The sequence below is a fragment of the Cucurbita maxima genome, unplaced genomic scaffold, assembly GCF_002738345.1.
Source record: "Cucurbita maxima cultivar Rimu unplaced genomic scaffold, Cmax_1.0 Cma_Scf00025, whole genome shotgun sequence".
Taxonomy (NCBI): Eukaryota; Viridiplantae; Streptophyta; class Magnoliopsida; order Cucurbitales; family Cucurbitaceae; genus Cucurbita; species Cucurbita maxima.
The window spans coordinates 1946314-1965262 of NW_019272041.1; the positions used below are offsets into that span (position 1 = coordinate 1946314).

Sequence of the window (18949 nt, forward strand, 5' to 3'; positions counted from 1 at the left end):
TTTTTTTTTTTTTTTTTTTTTTTTTTTTTTTTGTCAAAATTTTGACCATTCAAATTAGAAATAGAATTAAATATATATATATATATATATATATATATATATATATATAGGTAAAGGGTCGTTAGCGTCCTTGCTGGCGCACTGTTCGGTGACTGTGTCGGATACTATTTTTGTAACAGCCCAAACTCACTACTAATAAATATTGTCCGTTTTGGCTTGATACATATTGTCATCAGTCTCACGGTTTTAAAACGTGTCTACTAGGGAAATGTTTCCACACATTTATAAGAAATGTTTCGTTTCTCTCTCCAGCTAATATGGGATCTCATAATTACTCTAATTTAAACGTGATTTTAGTTCATTTTATATATTACAAACTGTGATGAAGTAGTTAGTTAATTTTAAATTTTAATTTGATAAAATAAATTTATGGCTAGAATTGATTCAATTTGTACGAGAATTATATTTTTTTAATTAATATTTATTAAATTTGAAATTTTGAAAAAAAGATGGATTAATAAGCAATCAACTAAAATATATGAATTTCCAAATATAATTTCTAAAAAAGGGCATGTTTTCAAATTTGTTGAAAATGGAGGCCAAATATGAGAAAATAGCATTTTAAAATGATCATTTTGTAATTTAGAATTTAAAAGGGCTTTGAACTTTGAAAAATGAGACAATTTTGGCTGCTTGAAGTTTACAAGTGGATTTATTTTCCAAATAATTTAATTTAAAGTCAACCACCACTCTTCCACGTCAATCAACACATTCAAAATAATAATAATAATAATAACAACAACAACGACACAAAATTCGTCTACCCGAGTCATCATTGTTCATCAAAATTATGTGTATACTTGATAGGGCTAGAACATTCTAAAATGTACTATACTGGGATGTGACTAATCGTCAATAATTCCTACCGGGTTATACGCTATCAAAGCTGTGATTGTTACTTATTTTCAACTTATTTTCTCGCTCAAGTTTTTAAAACACTTCAAACGTGATCGAGGTTCGATCATTCGTCTAAATTGTCCGTGACTTACGATTTCTATATGACAATAGTGCATTTGTGACTCTTCACTACTGATTCTAGGGGTGGAGATCCATAATAGACATATCGAGATTATTGTACGTCAAACAACATCAAAAGTGTTGGTTTCTATATGACAATAATGTTTTTTCATCTGTAGAACTCATTGGATTATTGCGAACGAAACAAACAGAGCGTGCTTTGGAAGAAGCGATCTGTTACCGAGTCATATTATCGGGAATAACAAAACCATCTCTAAATATTCAAAGTTTTATATCGAAAACAAGTTTTCAAGAAACTGCTCGAATTTTAGCAAAGGCCATCCTCCGAGGTCGTATCGATTGGTTGAGAGGTCTGAAAGAGAACATTGTTCTAGAAAGAATGATACTCGGTACCGGATTCAGAGAATTAGTGCACTGTTCTACGAGTGAATGACTTCTCATTACTTTCGATGTCTACACCCATAAAAAAAATTATTTCAGAATGTATTATAGGGAGATGTGACTAGTTATCAAATGTCCAGATGTAATTTTCAAATATTTATTTATTTATTAATTAATGTGTACCTTTTTACATTTAAATTATAGTCTATAGTCTAAATTAATATAAAAGAATATCTTAAGGCCAACCATAGTATTTAACAATATGAATCAAAATTATAATATAATGACTTCTATGATTTATTATATGGCACAAATTAAATATATATTTGACCATATATTAAATATTTTATAATAATCTATTTATTCCTTTCAATTCAATCATATTATAAACCTGAGAAAAAGGTATTACATGTTAAATAATTTAAATTATAAAATAATTTAATGCCTTTTCCTTATATTTAAATCAATTTTTTAAATATATAAAATAAATTGATATATTTAATAAAAGATTTAAAATTTAAAAAAGAAAATCATATGATAATTTTTTAAATTAATTATCATTATCAATATATGGAAATAATAAATATTTGGCACTTCAATAAGTCAAATATAATTTTTTTTTCTTCAAAAAATAATTAATTAGGGTAATTAAGATTATTTGGTCGTTTTTATTTTACAATTTTAAAAATTAGTGAAGGACAAAGACCTTCTAGGAGTTTCTAGAAGTTTTTATAATTGAAATACTGAAAACAAAGTAGACGTTTCATAACTTTTTCGTTCGTTAATTCAATTATGGTCTTGGTTCATTCAGGTACCTGTAATAGCTCAAGCCCACTTCTAACAAATATTAACCGTTTTGGTCAATTATATATCACCGTCAGCCACACGGTTTTAAAATGTATTTACTAGGAAGAAGTTTTCACACTCTTATAAATAATGTTGTTCCTCTCTCCAACTGATATGTGATCTCATATCCACCACTTTTGAAGGCCAAGCGTTCTCACTAGCATATCTCCCGATGACTAGCTCTAATACAATTTGTAACAATCCAAGCCCACCGCTAAAAAATATTATCTACTTTGGCCCGTTATATATCGTCGTTACAGTCTCATAGTTTTAAAACGCATCTATTAGAGAGAAATTTCTACACTCTTATAAAAAATGTTTCGTTTCTCGGGTGTCACGTAAGTCTGTATTTTATTAAGAGAATAATAATTTTTTATTAAATTTTCGACTCTAATAAAAGCCATAATATTTACAACTTGTATTATGTAGGTCCACTTGGAAAACAAAGTTGCAGTCTATTTAAGATACCAAATATTATATTAGTTCTTATGCTATACAATTAGGTCATATTGAGATTAAAAAATACCAATTATTTTATTAATGCATAGAAAAATGATTTTAATCTCGATCGCTTCTATACCTCTCTTGTTTTTAATTAACCATGATTCTCGAGTGGAAATGAACCTTTTACATATCTTTAATGTAAGAGCCAAAATCTACCGCTAGTAGATATTGTCCATTTTGACCCGTTACGTATCGTTATATTGTCCATTTTGACCCGTTACGTATCGTTATCAGCCTCACGATTTTAAAACCCGTATGTTAGGGAGAACCCGTCTGTTAGGGAGAGCTTTCTACACCCTTATGTGAGATCTCACATTTAAGCTAACGGGTTATTGCACTTACGAAGTTCTAACTCTTTCAACCCTGTTAGACGAACACGACTCTCCACAATGGTATGATATTGTCCTCATACCAATGGAGTTAGTATTCCTCACTTATAAACCCATGATCATTCCCTAAATTAGCCGATGTGGGACTTTCATCATCCAACACCTCTCCTCGAACAAAGCACGCCTCCCCTTAATCGAGGCTCGACTCCTTTGGAGTCTTAGTCATTCATTTTTGACTGCCTTTGTACCTTCGAGGAGGCTTGACTCCTTTTGGAGTCCTTTGTTCGACATTTAAGGATTTGCCAATCTATTGGCACGGCAAAGTTTAGGGCATGGCTCTGATACCATGTTAGACGAACACGACTCTCCACAATGGTATGATATTGTCCACTTTGAGCATAAGCTCTCATGGCTTTGCTTTGGGCTTCCCCAAAAGGCCTCATACCAATGGAGTTAGTATTCCTCACTTATAAACCCATGATCATTCCCTAAATTAGCCGATGTGGGACTTTCATCATCCAACAAACCCCACTAAACTCGATTTTGTTGTTCAACTGCAACGATTATTTAAAAGAACTCGATCTATGAACAAAATTCCTTAATACCATCTATGTGGAGGGGTGGTAGCTGAACTGCTTTTTCAATCGATCTCCAGCCTCAATCTTTGTTATCGAGTTGTCACGGATTGGGTCGATAGAAGTACGTTCGATTGAGTCTATATCAACGCATACCCACAAATGAAAATTTGAACACAAATACATATAATCGAGGAAATCAACGATTTATAACCCTAAAACAAAGAAACCCACATAATGATTGATTACTCAAAATGTCAATATGGGAGTTGACAAGTGATGTAGACATGAAAGTTGGTGAGCGTACAATGGCAGATTGGTCCACTCTTAACTCACCAACTCCACCACAAAGCTTCCCTTTAGGGGGGTTCCGTCGTGGCCTTGTCTTTTAGGACATCATCGAACTAATGGCTCACCCGTCTATCAATCTATCTATCAATCGTTAAGGGTATGGGTACCACAAAGTTAAAAAGAGGCGTCGGGCTCCGACACTAACATATATATATCGGATCAGGTAAGATTTGAAGAGAGAGACAACACTACATTGAAACTTTGTGAACAACGTTGGCGTATGCTCGAGCATTGAGTCACATTTGAGAGAAGCATGATCGAAACATCTGTCATGCAGCCATAGGCAACACGCCTTGGACAAGCATGACCGTGACATACTGTATATGTTCTCCATTTTACCCCGCACATGACTCTCTCTCACTTCCACAACTTCATGCACTGCTTTACGATGACGTAGAAAATCATTATATATGGTAGATAACTCATTCTCTTAAACCGTATCAATTCTCCAATAGTGTACAAGCGAGAGTTCTACAAAATTTTACTTTAAATAACTCGTTCTTATAATTAAGATAGGTTATTTGTTGGTATATGTAATAACTATAAAAAAAAATTAAAACATCTCTCAATTATCATATCTTCGAGATCATCACTCTCGTTAAAATGTCTTTTTTACTCGGGCGTCACGACAGCTCTCAATTCATATAGCTTGTAAGGTGAAACGGATTCTAAATATAGGCTCGATCGCTTTATACTCGGTATGTTTTTCGTCTAAAAAATGATTCTATTAGATTAAAAAAAATACATTAAATAATTCCAAAATCATAGATAAAAGAGTTATTTCTTCTTACCCACTTCGAAGTTAGGTGAAAATTAATCATTAAAAGACAAGATTAGTTAAGCAAAAATAATAATTATTATTATAATTGAACTTGAAATTAGGGAGTTTTGATGGTTGAAATGGGCAAGAGACAAGCTGCTAAATAAGGGCAGCAGCCAAAGGAACCATTAGACGACCATTGGATGAGACAAGACAAAAGAAACCCCACTTGCTTCTTTTATCTTTGTCCCTTGTTTGGTTTTTTTATTCTTAAAAGAAATACAAAACCCCACTTGGTCGTGTTTTTGGTCAAACTTGTTTTTCTTAAACAAGGGGTGCAACCGTTTAACTTTACCGCTAGTAGATGTTGTTTGTTTCAGCTTGTCATGTATCACTGTTAGCCTATTGATTTTAAAATGTGTCTACTAGAGAGAGATTTCCACATTCTTAGAAGTAATGCTTCGTTTCCCTCTCTAAACGATGTGAGATCTTACAATCCATTCCCTTTGGAAACTAACGTCCTCGCTTGTATACTACTCAGTGTCTGACTCTATACCATTTGTAACAGTCCAAGCCTACCGTTAGTAGATATTGTCCATTTCAGCCCGTTACGTATCGTCGTCAACATCACAATTTTAAAACTCGTGCGTCTGTTAGGGAGAGGTTTCCACACCCTTATGAGAAATGTTTTGTTCCCTTCTCCAAACGATGTGTGATCTCATAATCCATCCTCTTTGGGAACTAATGTCCTCGCTAGCATACCGCCCAATGTTTGACTCTATACCATTTATAACAGTCCAAGCCCACTGCTTGCAGATATTGTCTGTTTTAGTCAGCTTCACGATCTTAAAATGCGTCTACTAAGGAGAGATTTCTACACTCTTATAAAAAATGATTCGTTCTCCTCTCTAACCGATGTGGGATCTCACAATCCACCCTTCTTGGGGGGCCAACGTTCTCGCTGACACACTACCCGGTGTCTAGCTTTGATACCATTTATAACAGCCTAAGCCCACCACAAACAAATATTATCCGCATTGGCCCGTTACGTATCGCCTTCAACCTCACAGTTTTAAAATACGTCTATTAGGAGAGGTATCCACACACCCTTATAAAGAATGTTTCGCTCCTATTAGTATAGTATGCTTCGCTATCCACAAACAAATTGTATGAAAAATATTTTTTTAAAAAATAACGTGAGTAGAGAAAAAAATTCATTACGTTAATAATTAATGTAGAAGAAACCCCTCAATTATTGACTACTATACTAATAGCAAAAATATATATTTTTTTTTTTTAAAAAAAAAGGAGATATAACAAGCCTACTAGTTGGAAATGTCCACGAGTAGATATACTTTTATTTATGGGCGAAGCAAGGTGGGAATTGGGTTCGGGTCAGGGTCGGAAAATGTCTCATCTCTAGTTATCTTTGGTCATCTCTGGTCCTGTTTAGCTAACCGAGAGAAATCTCTCCATACTTCCTCCCCAATTCCCATTTAAACTGGAATGATTCGTAGAAGATCCCGATCTCACGGGTTAAATGAACACTCTGACCGAAATTTTCACAACTTTTTTTTCCATTGACTTAAAATTAAACCCTAATTTGAGATTTAGTTTGAAACATGATCGCGTGTGTTCCACGAGCAAGAACTGAGAGTGGTTTTATTTTAAATAGAAATTTGGACCAATTAATTTTTTTTTTTCATATAAATATTCATAAGACTTTTGGCAGTGAGAGAAATTATCTTATTTTCTGTGGGTTTCTTAAAAAATACAATTTTTTTGATGTTTTGATGGCTGAATTGGACTTAGGAAGTCGATATTTCTCCGCCGCCGACCACGACGACGACGACGATCCCCACCAATCCCACGGCGGCTCTGACGATGTCCTTGGCCGCCGCTCTCGTGGCCGGCCACCAGGTTCAAAAAACAAGCCGAAGCCGCCGGTTATCATAACCCGCGAGAGCGCCAACACGCTGCGTGTCCACATCTTAGAGGTCAGCAGCGGGTGTGACATATTTGATTGCGTCGCCGCCTACGCGCGTCGGCGACAGCGTGGGATCTGTATTTTGAGCGGTAGTGGCAACGTCAGTAACGTCGGAATCCGCCAACCAGCAGCGGCCGGAGCCGTACTGACTCTTCATGGGAGATTCGAGATTTTGTCGCTATCTGGATCGTTTCTTCCGCCGCCTGCTCCGGCTAACGCCACTAGTTTGACTATATTTTTGGCCGGAGGGCAGGGACAGGTGGTCGGCGGGACGGTGGCTGGAGAATTAACAGCGGCAGGACCAGTGATTTTGATTGCAGCTTCGTTTAGTAATGTGGCGTATGAGAGATTACCACTGGATGAGGAAGATCAGCAGCAGCAAGTCCCCGTCGCAGGCAGCGGAGTTGGCGGCGGCGACGGCGGCAGCGACAACCCATTTCAAGACCCATCAAATTCAGGAGTTCCATTTTTGAATTATCCACTTCATATGCAAAATATTCAGCTTCCACCTTTCTGACAAATTTGAGTGTTTGAAACAACAAATCAAGAACAACCCATCTCAAAAAAAAAAAAAAAAAAATACGGCGATTGGGTTGACTAACTGGTGTCAAAGCTCAACCATTGAATCTTCTCTTTCTCTCTCTAGGATCTTTAAATTCAGTGTTCTTCTTCTTCTCAATGTAATTTATTGAAGAAATTATCTCATGGGTGTTTGTAAAAGAAGGTAGAAACAATTTCGTATTCGTACGGGTTTTTCTCGGTAAGTTTCGATTGAGTTAATGTTTTTTTTTTAAAGAACATCTAAGGTGGCATTAGGAGTCGTCTAATTGCTCAATCTCAAATTGTTCTGCCTTTAAGTGATGGGCAACTTGTACTAGTCTTGCAACAGTACTAACACAGGAGGATTGATCCTTCACTTGCTCATCGTCGAGTATTTACTCCTTTATGAAATTGAAACGGAGATTCCAGGATTTTTGTAGATTCAAGCGGGTAATCCTTATTTGTGGTTTAGAATTTGAGTGAAAGATTGACCCGTGGTTTATGAACTCCTAGGTTACATGGTCTGGTTTTGAATTAGCACGGCCTATTGTAAGTTAGTGTATGACATTTTTCAATTTTAATATTTACTCTGTTTTATTTAATATTTCGTTAGATTGGTTTAAATACTTTTGAAACAGGTAAGTCCATGACAATGTTTTATAATAATATTTTAAATGTTTATTTTCTCGTTAAATGTATTTTCATAATATATGATCCAAACCATATGAGTTGGTTGGTTTGATGTTCTAAAAGGTTAGGTTAAGATATAAAGTGGGCATTTCTTTATTTAATTTTTTAATATTAGGGCTAAATCTTTTGGATAAGGGTTGTGTTTTGTTTTATATTTCCAAAAAATAAGATTGTTTATGAACAATTTGTTTGTTTAATAATCTATGTTTTTTAAAAATATTCTTAAAAGCTAAAAGGATATGTTTGAGAGTAGTTGTACAAAAAAAAGCTATTTATTTGAGAATAAAATAATTTTTATTAATATATATGAAATAATTTGTGTTATTTATAAGATGGTCAATAACCCATATTTAGGGTTGAAATTACCTTTTAACCAGTTTTTTCTAAAAAAAAAATCATTTTGGGAATTTTAGAAACAATAAAATAGATAATATTTTCCTTATAAAAAAAATAGTATTCATAAACTTTTTTTTTTTAAAAATAACGGTAACAACTAAAGTCTTCTGCTAATAAATATTATTTCTTTTAGATTCTTCCTTTCAAGCTTCCCCGATATTCTTAAAAAGGAATGTTGGGATTTCACAAGAATAATGGTGTTTCGTTCTCTTCAACAGGATCTCACAAGAATAATAGTACAATGTATTGTTCCATGCTTAACTAGAGACTAAAGACTAAATCGTTATCGATTACAAGTGATCGCATTCCAGATTATTCACATTGGAAATATAATATCACAAAGTTCATGAATTCACAATGCTGGAAAACAAATGCTTTTAGTAGAAAAAGATGATCGAACCTCGAATGTTTTAATATCTTTAACTATGGAGATATATTCAAATTGAGTCCATACCAGTAGAAATGATATGGTATAATATAGTCACTATCTTGTTTACGTTTGACATATAATGTTGCGTCTGTGTTCGGAATACGATTATGAATCCATCTACTGAAATTGTTATGGTAACGAGTTCAAATACAGTTTTTACAAGTATAATAGGGTCAGTACCAAATAATGATGATGATGACACAACACATTATATCTAATGGATGACCATAGTCAGATGAAGTTGTGGCCTCAAGAGCTACCTGCATTGTTCATATCCCATGTCAAACTCAATACTTTATTTAACTTCTAAAACAAATCTATGTTTCAAGGCAGAAAGCTTTGATATATAGCTAACATTTCACTGATATTCTAAGCACGGATCAAGTCACGTTCAAAAGGTCAGAGGTTTAAATACTAATGGATCAAGTCACGTTCAAAAGATCAGAGGTTTGAATACTCGTCTATTTCCCATTTGCTAGCATAGTGTTCCAAAAAAAAAAAAAAAAAAAAAAAAACCCTGAAATTTGGCCTAAGATGAATGGAGGAAAAGAGGAGGCATCACTCATTTTCTCTTCCTGAAAATGATCTTCAGAATAAGAACCAGTTCTCGTCCAATTACTAGGATCAGTTTGGATCCACACGATCTTGGTAGCCAAGTACTATAATAAGTCGTACCTATCTTAATATGAACTTAATTGAATATCATATAGTTCCATGAATCCTCAGATCGACTCAACTTTGTGGCTTTTCCAGGAAAGAATGATAAAAAAAAAAGCCCGACAATGCATCTTCGGATCCAATTCATGATTAGATCGACTTTTAACCATGAGAAAAAGGGAGTTGAAGATTTACCCTCTACATTAAATGTCGTAATGACATCCCAATGGGGTATGATTTACCATAATCTTCAGAAGAAGTTCTACATCCATGGAGAAATGTTAAAGTAGACACTTAGAACTGACTAGAAATAAAGCCAACCAGCAGCTAAAAGAAGATGAATAGTGAATCTACTCTAGAAAAGTTATGATACGGTTTCAACAATGCATGTTAGGGACAGAATACAGAACTAACCTCTATACATCGGGATGCAAAACACTAACCCACTTCAACAACACCCAATGCACTAAACTGTTAAGTTGGGTATGCAGCTTCATTATTGATTTCGACTACCCCACAATTGATACATCTGCATATTATGAATTGGTTGGTTGGCATTGGTGTAGATTCCAGGCGCCCGGCTTAAAGGGCTACCATCATTATCGTCTGATGAATTATTTGATGCACCTTCAGAGGGGCAGCCTGTTGCCGCCGCAGGTGCACTGAAGTTTAACATATTGGGTGATGTAGAAGATGGCCCAGGTTTCTGTGTACTTGAGTCCAGCTTTTTCCCATCCACAAGAAAGCTACCCACTATAACCTGATTTTGCAACAAGACATGGTTTAAGGCACAAAAACCAACTTATTACATTAGCAGATAAGTTATGCAACCAAGGAAAGAACATTCAATCCATCGATAAAAGAAAAGATGAACACTACATCAAGCTAGCCCACATAACTTTTATGCAGACAGTAGGCCAAGGCTAGTACCTGAACTGTAGATGCTGCTGTTAACATGTCGGTAATTCCACCAAGGACTTGTCCATCCGCACTTGCTAGAGACACGCTTAAGCGACCAGTTCGATTTCGATTGCCATTACTGTCAGAAATCAAGAAGTTTCCTGATAGAGAGATGATTTCATATCGGCCCTGCATTAGATTAAAAAGCAATAGAACTGGTGACACTTTGTGTTCAAAGGAAATAATACAGCCAGAAAAGGTTTTTTCTTTTCCATTATTTTTCAGGATTAATGAATCAAGAGTGAAGACCACCAATAGAAATATTTTTATACTTGGGGTAAACTACAGCTAGAATGGATTCTTTTCACCCATTTTTCCAGGAATAAAGAGGCCTTTTTTAAGGTTTTTGGTGATGCACAACAAATGTAGATTATCAGGCATCTTTGACCAAAACAAATGCTTATGTTCATTAAAAAAAATGAACTGCAGGGATAAATAGTTGGGTTGTTCATCCCTAGGCATATCAATCACTTGGAACATTCCTCAAGTTTTCCTCTTTAAATAATAACCGAGCACTAGTTGTACATTGCATTCTCTGCTGCTGCTAATGGAATATGAACTTAATTTCAGAGAGATACGCAAGCATCATTTTTTTTAAGTCAAGGAGAATGGTAAAACAGAGCAGTAATCATAATTCCTCGAATTCTCCAACCATAACTTCCTTCATCGAACTCAAGTTCATTCAGGGGATGGAATCAGCCCAAGGGTAACCAAGAGCATCTCTGCGGTTAAATGGTTGCATTACCAATTTTCTGCAATCACTCCGACATGTAATAGTCAGGTATATTATCTATTAAATCTGATTATTTGGATGAATCCAATGGTGACAATTTTCTGGGAGATTTGAAAGGGATGAAGATTTTCTTATAATCAAAAGAACACTAAAATTGGTTTTTATAAACAAAACAAAAATGTTGTAACCACTCTTCGGAAAATGTCAAAATGGAGTTGGAGTAATATTTATTGTTGTAATTTTTTTAATTAAGAAAGCATTTTTGTAACGCCCAGTTCTGTTTCTGTCTAAAGATTTGATAGATAAAAGAAATAAATCTCCAAAGAAGAAACTTGAATGACCGAGAAATTGCAGACTGGACCTCATGGATTTCATTACTGACCCTTGCCTTAACTTGCATCAAGATAAATAGTGGATTTCAAATATATTGCCAGATAACTTCAAGTCCTTCACTTTTGCAAGTGGATCTCGAATGATCCTTATCCTAATAAGTCAAGATGTTCGTCTAGAAGCTTTTCATTGTAGAAGATAGTATTCTCCGTCCATGGAAGAATATATGGTGGCTTTATCACGGTACGAGTTACCTACTCTTTGGGCTTTTCTTTTTTCTTTTCCCTGGATAAGAAACACACTAATTTCATTCCAAAAGATCAAAGAAGATAAAGCAAAGGCAAGGAGACGAGATATCTCCTTTCAATGATTTAACAATGAGGTGCTAAAATGGTCCCGAATCCAGATTAATCATTGAAGTCGACTATGAAAATATCAGGACTTGGACCGAAGTGATCTAAACTTTTCCATAATTTCCTCAGCCCTTGTTGAGGCAGACTTTCTCCTCCCCCTTTTGGATGTATAAATTAAAAGATAATCTAATAGCTAGAAAAAGAAGTATATGATTAGTCAGGCTGCAGATTCTAGATGGGCAAATCTTGGAAATTCTGTTCTCTTCTCTTGCATCTTCATTTTCTCACCAAGAGCAATCCGTCTCCCAATAAAAGTACTGTGTCAGTTAGGTATTAAAATCCTTAGAAGATAGAAGTCTTTGCTCAGTCTTTGTATGACGGTAAACTTAATACCTCAGGCTGAAAATAAAGGAAGCTTGATTTTTTATGCCGCTTAGCAAATACAGATTGGCCTCTACCTTTAATCTCTCCCAGTGTGCTCCTGAAACCGGATTCTTACTGCAACAACCTTTTGCTTATACCATTAGGCACAAGGTTAAAATCCTCAATAATCAATGCTACCTTTTCCTTCTAAGTACAACAGACTTAAAAACAGAGGAAATTACCATAGCCTACATGTAGCTAAAGCCTGAACTGCTAGTCAGGAGTCACCAACACCGTGCATTCACTATATACTAGAACAAGCTGCGTCAAGGTTGGCACTGATGAATTAAAGTATCATTGATCCATTCGTTACTTGAAAAGAATTAACTCATTCAAAAATTCAGGATGAGAACTGATAGAAGGAATACACCTCCTCTATAAAGTTCAATGGAAATAGCAATGTTTGTAAATGGTCAGAGATTTACTTTTTATCACCACAGTGCAGTGTAATGGGTGACCAATTAAATTGAAAAGTAAAAGCAAACATGAAGGCATAGAAAAAAACAAGCTTTTAAAAAAAGTCCTCAACTATCTGAAGGAAAAAGATGGTAAAATGAAAAGGTTAAAAGAGGTAAGAGTACATATAGGCATGTAGGGTAGCTAGCCTGAGTGATATTACCATCTACAGGCGTTTCATGTAAGTGAGTCACGCTTCATAGAAAAACCAAAATCAAGAGTAGAGGGGTGTTCAGCATCAATAAACAAGAATATGATATGTGCGTTCATAGGCTTATGCAAAACTCACGCATGGATCTTTCTACATTTTGGAAGTTGATGTGTCAGCATGTACTAACATCAATGTTAAGTCTGACGTAATTTGATGGCTACAATTGTCCAAAAGTCATTGGAGGAAAATTAAAAACTTGCCTCATATGTCACACTGCCAGCGGCCATTGTGGGTTGATGAAGGGTAACATTGCAGACAGCACCATGGGCAGAGAGAACACAAACAGTCCGAGGCCCCAGCTGTGAAAATGCCACAACTTTCGAAGCAATGTCCTGCAAATCAATGAAAAGCCATCTTAAAGTACATTCCGTAGACAAAATGTCTTATTTGAACAAGTATCAACTAACCTTCAAATTAATGCATCCATAATCATGAAGGAGAAGAAGTAAACTAAGAAAACGCATTCAATGAAGCAAAAGTCTGTACCATGAAAAACTACTCTAAAATCATATAATTTTGTTCATCAAAAGAAAGGTCAAGAGCAAAAAATGTTAAAAAGATGATTATAATAAATGTTTTCAATCACTGAATTCAAAAACCAACTCAATATAAGACTTCAATGACCATGCTATATTTATTGATGATCCTATCAGTCTCAGAAGCAAAACACCATGTTATTCCAATGAACTGGTGACTATTTGATGGTATTATAGAGTTCTTTTAAGAGGAAACCTTTAAATTCATTCCTACAAGAAAAAGATGAGGGGAATAAGACATCAGCCAAGATCTCCAATTTTTACATCAGAAACAACATCAAGGTGCACACAAGCGAGCCTGACACAAATAGATATACAGAAAAAAGAATAAAAATAAATAAACACATTTTACAAGATGGATCTTCATGCACAACAAGTTTCATATATAAAATCATAAAAATTATAAAGCTGCACAACAAAAACAGGATTCAAGGACTTGCAGAAGTACACCAGAAGGAACTCAAAATTTTAATTTCTAGTCAGATATCCTTCCATTTTTCACTGCTATCTTGAAATGTCCAACGAAACCTCCTAAAGAAGAGTCTTTTTTCTTTTATCTTTTTGCCCAAAAAAAAGGTTTAATCACATAGAAACACAATGTTTTAGTTTTCTGTTTCAAAGGGATACCATAAAATATTTTGAAGGATAATACCAGGGGAGAGTTTGCAACCAAATCAAACTAAAAAGAAATATGAATCTTTTACCTACATTTTGACTTTTTCTTCCATAAAAAATTTAAAACAAAAACAAAAACCAAATGGTTAGCATTCTCAAATGCATCCTACCACAAAAACAAACCAATTAGGGACAACACAAGCGAAAGATTACTTCAGAGTTTTATCCATAGTGATTAACCCATGAAGAGCCAAAGATCATATGAAGACTTCCTCTTTCTTGTGGTATTTTGGTTGCCAAATATCATAGTTGATATATGATGGAGGAATGGGATCTCTATCGGTAAACGTTAAAAAAAACAATTCGGGGGGTGAAAAACCAGATTTAGCCAAAGACCAAGAAATAGAACTCAAATCAGACTGAACTATACAGCTCCTCAAAATATCCTTCAAAGAAGTCATCCTTCTACTTCCAGACTAGTTACAATTCTCCTCCAACTAATAGACCAGTCTCCCCCCTCGCACCACACAATTCTACACTTCTAGTTCTACAATGTTGAAAAACCTTGTAAACACCACTTTAAGAGGCTGTTGAGTTTTGAAGTCTTCCCAAAAGCAGCTTCTATATCACTCGAGCCAAATTTCAATTGAGACAGACCTCCCATCAACATTTAAAAGTTGGAATCAAAGCTCCAGTCTCTCAATATCAAGGCTTAGGAAACTGTTTGAACCTTCGACAATCAAATATTAACATTATAGCTTTAAAATGACAAGAAATTACAATATTGAACTTTACAAATCCTGGATCCAATTCAATACAGAACCAAAGGGCGAACATGAACTATGCTTTTAAATGAGTGGTAAAAAAAAAAAACTGTTTCCACCTTATCTTCCATTCATTCCATTGGGATTCCTTCACAAGAAAAACTACTGTTAATGTAGGAAAAGCTATATCCAGATAGGAATTTGATGTCCCGAATTCAGAAGTGAGAACAATTGGTTTTCATTTCTGTTTTCTGAATCAAGTCTGTTAGCACAAAGCTATTTATATAGTTCCATATGATCACAGAAGAAGGTGAAATACTTAAGATTCTTAACTTCGATTCAGCTAAAACCCAATTTTGCTCAACTATGCAAGTATGGGCAGTTGCAGAAACCACAGAACAGTTCGCTATTTATTTGGATCAATTAGCACTGAAACTTGCTAGCACAATTTTTTATTATTATTATTTTTTTTTAATTTTTGGATGGAGAAGACATTCAAATGTTAGATGGCTTTCATATAACTCTCCACTCATACATAAAATAATATATCAACTGGTCAACTAGAATGGGTCTCCAGTTTAGATTTTTTTATAAGAACCAAGAAACATCCACAGAAAATATGTAAAATACAAAAGGAAAACCCAAAAAAAAGTTTAAAGAACTTGCAACATATTTTAATGCGCAATTTCAAGCATGAGAACCCTGAAAAAAATTTCTGATCAGACCCGCATATTCCCCCATTTTATCTTACCTTACATCAAAACATAAAATTGAAGCATTCTTAGGCCTCACAATCCGGGAAGCTTTGAACTCTTGAATGTAAGAGAAAATATAAACCAGCAGAAAATTCAAGAAACCTGTCTCATGCCATTGTCAAGTTATCCACAAAAATAAAGACACACGGGGAGAGAAAACCAAGGAAATTCCCTCATCTGTTTTTCCACAAAACAGGTGCATAACTCTGTGCGTTATGATGCATCTTTTTCTTCATTATATTTCCTACAGCCCCAAGGAACATCCAAGAACAGAATATATGTACACTTCCACACATTAACACATCCACATTCCTAGGGAAAGAGTTATGGTGCAGCAGCTAACAATAGAACTACCATGACTTTGTAGAATCTTAATTTCTAACCATGATTTTGTCAACAATAGAATTAACATTCCATTTAATGAACTGATATTATTTTCCCAAAGGAAGCCCAAGAAACCGACTTAGGAAATAACTAGAATTGAATGTCACTGAATAGAGAATAAAAATTAAAAAGAAAGAAGAATAGCATCAAATTAAATTCAACGGTAATAAAATATATACAAAAGGAAAACAAGTTGCTTTACCTCACCGGGTTTCACCAGAATGACGTGAGGGGTAAAGCCAACACCGCCAGTTCCTGTGCACCGCAACCAAACAATTGTTGGATGATGAAAGTCCCACATCGGTTAATTTAGGGAATGATCATGGGTTTATAATGTAAGAATACACTCTCCATTGGTATGAGGCCTTTTGGGAAGCCCAAAGCAAAGCCATGAGAGCTTATGCTCAAAGTGGACAATATCATACCATTGTGGAGAGTCGTGTTCGTCTAACAACAATCACTAAAGCTATACAAAAACAGACAAGAAGTAGGAAAGGCATAAAGAAGACTACCCAAAGCATCCATCTGCTTCTTCCCAGTACCCGGCGGCCGTCCCCTGTTCTTCTTCGGGCGAGGATCCGCCGAGTGCATGCCGGCAGAATCACCGGGAGCGGCGGAAGAAGTGACGGGGGTTGGCGATAAACCCAAAGCGATGTTGCCATCAGGCGAATACTTCCTCGGGCGGCCTCTCTTCTTCTTCCCGGAATCAATGTTGAAGCCACCACCACGCAATTCGGAATGCGATCCGTCATAAGAACCGGCATTAGGTGAGTCCGAAGGCTTAGAAGCAGAACCCATCATGGAGTTGAAGGGAAATCGCGATGCGGATGACATCATCTGAGCAGCGGTGGAATTGGGGTTGATCAATGGGGAAGCATTGTTGTTGTTGTTGGGAAAATTGGTGGAATAGGAAGCATTTCCCATCATTCTATTGGGTGGAGTAGATTGTGGCTGAGGTTGATGAACAGAAGGCATCGACCTCTCCCGTGAATCCATGGCGCAAGATCAGAAAAGGGAGAATGTGAGAGAGAAACGTAGAAACGAGAAAAGATGATCCTTTCTTCTTCTCCTTCCTCTTCTTCTTCTTCGTATTTCGTTTCGATTTCTTCGCAAGAAACAAGAAAATGGAAATGGTTGGTTTCAGTGATTCGCGTTGCTAATTCGCGTAATTGCTTTGTTCGATCAGTGATGATGAGTTGTGAGTGACGAGTGAACAGACGCGAGAATGGAAGAGAGAGAACAGAACCGCGAAATGGGTTTTGATTTTTAGGGTTTTAGTTTTTTTTTTTTTTTTTTTTTTTTCCTTTTTCTGTTTTTGTAGTTCACCTAAATTCTGCTTTATAAAGGTTTAAATTTATTTTTTCTACTTTTTTTTTTTGGTAGATGTATATTTTTTTAAAATAAAACCATTTTTAACCTTTTTTTTTCATTATTTAAACCATTTTAATTTAGTATTTTATATATATATATATATATATATATATATATATTCGATATACCATTTTTCGGTTAATGAATGTTAAAACTAATTGATATAAGTTTAATGTCGATATTTAGGTGGCTAACACGAAGATAATTCAACTAGTCAAAATATATATATATATATATTTAATAGAATTTTTGTGTTTAAATTTAATTTTTAAGTTTTGAAATATTAGATTTTTATTTTTTAGTTTTGAATTTAATATTTTTAGTCTCTAAATTTTATGGTTCAAGCTTTCCCCAGCCCCTTCTCATCAATGGACTCCTGACGTATACGAAGGAGTGCGGTTCGTTCGATAAATTCCTACCTCTCTATCGATCTCTGAGATGTTTGGATTTTTCAAAACTTCATGGACATGCAGAAGAGAAATAATATCCCCACTCGGACCCAGACATAACTTTTACTTGTTCAAATAACAATTAAGGTGAAGCAGGGTCAGGAACAACGAATCTCTTTATGATAAACAGATTCATTTTGCAAGTTCGTTATTACGGGTAGTTCCTACAAAGAATCGGACTAATGACATATACAATACTTGAATTCTCGATGTAAAATTTTTATCACTAAATTATGACATTAATTAATTTTAATAGTGACCTTTAATTAATTTACTTATAATTTATTTAAATTAATTAATAGAAATTAACATAAATGATAAAAATGTGACGTTAATGAAAATTTGGAAGTAAATGTTTAAAATCGTTAAAAATAGAGACCTAACCGAAAATTAAATTCAAAACTCGAACAGTAAAATTGTAATATTTTAAAATTTAAAGACGAAATAAAAATTAAATTCAAAATTAAGGAGTATAAGTATAAGATTTAGAAAGTATACTCGAAACTAGATTAAAAAGACATTAACTTTAATTTTTAAATGTTTCGCCCATATTTCCTTGTATATTTAAACATCTTCGTGTAACAATCACGCTAGCTGATACTGTACTCTTTGGGCTTTCTCTCAAGGTTTTAAAACATATCTTTGTTACAAATTGTATTAGAGTCAGACATGGGGCAGTGTGCCAGTAAGGATTATAGATTCCAAGAGGGGTGGATTGTGATATCTCACGAGGGGGAAACCTCTCCCTAGACGACGCGTTTTAAAACCGTGAGGCTTAAGGACGTTACATAACATAGTCAAAGTGGACAATATTTGCTACGGTGGGTTTAGATTGTTACACTCTCTTCTCACGTGGGTTCACTCGTCACTCACAACTTTAAAATGATCATGAATCACAATAAATAAAAAGCATGAAGTCATGCAAAGAGTTACATACTTCATAGTAAAGGAAATAACTCATTCATATCATATAAATCGTGCTCGGGCATGTTAATCTAGTAGGTTCTAACGTGCATACTTAAGGATGGCAAAGTTGCAGTGAGGACAAAACCGAACCCAAATTGGAAAAAAATTACCTAAGGTTGTCGATCCTTAACTGAAGTAGAAGAACCACGGTCGAGGAAA

At 35.0% G+C, this 18949-nt stretch overlaps 2 protein-coding genes across 4 annotated transcripts; one reads left to right on the forward strand and one right to left on the reverse strand.

Annotated features, from left to right (window-relative positions):
* Positions 1–6535: 6535 nt before the first annotated feature.
* LOC111498487 (AT-hook motif nuclear-localized protein 23-like) lies at positions 6536–7510 on the forward strand. Its single transcript, XM_023149755.1, has one exon. It carries the CDS (start codon positions 6578–6580, stop codon positions 7286–7288), a length of 711 nt encoding a protein of 236 aa, XP_023005523.1. The 5' UTR covers positions 6536–6577; the 3' UTR covers positions 7289–7510.
* Positions 7511–8852: 1342 nt separating this feature from the next.
* LOC111498434 (AT-hook motif nuclear-localized protein 8-like) lies at positions 8853–17298 on the reverse strand. 3 transcript variants are annotated; one of them, XR_002720778.1, is made up of 6 exons: positions 16517–17298; positions 16207–16259; positions 13151–13282; positions 10415–10573; positions 9899–10244; positions 8853–9087 (listed from the first exon to the last, which is right to left on the reverse strand). XR_002720778.1 is itself a non-coding variant. In XM_023149684.1 (5 exons), the coding sequence occupies exons 1-5, from the start codon at positions 16998–17000 to the stop codon at positions 9981–9983; spliced, it is 1092 nt and encodes a 363-aa protein (XP_023005452.1). In that variant the 5' UTR covers positions 17001–17298; the 3' UTR covers positions 9605–9980. The 3 variants fall into 3 exon arrangements, 1 of the variants encoding a protein (XP_023005452.1); XR_002720779.1 differs by having other exon boundaries at positions 16207–16281; positions 16463–16913; XM_023149684.1 differs by lacking the exon at positions 8853–9087 and having other exon boundaries at positions 9605–10244.
* Positions 17299–18949: the final 1651 nt, after the last annotated feature.

Excerpts from the sequence above, each read along its gene's own strand:
- LOC111498434 (XM_023149684.1), bottom strand. The coding sequence starts at position 17,000 with ATGGATTCACGGGAGAGGTCGATGCCTTCTGTTCATCAACCTCAGCCA. Across the intron at positions 16,260-16,516 it reads GAAGCAGATGGATGCTTTGG|GAACTGGCGGTGTTGGCTTT; the intron begins GTAGTCTTCTTT and ends TGCGGTGCACAG. Across the intron at positions 10,574-13,150 it reads CTGGCAGTGTGACATATGAG|GGCCGATATGAAATCATCTC; the intron begins GCAAGTTTTTAA and ends AATCTAATGCAG.
- LOC111498487 (XM_023149755.1), top strand. The coding sequence starts at position 6,578 with ATGGCTGAATTGGACTTAGGAAGTCGATATTTCTCCGCCGCCGACCAC.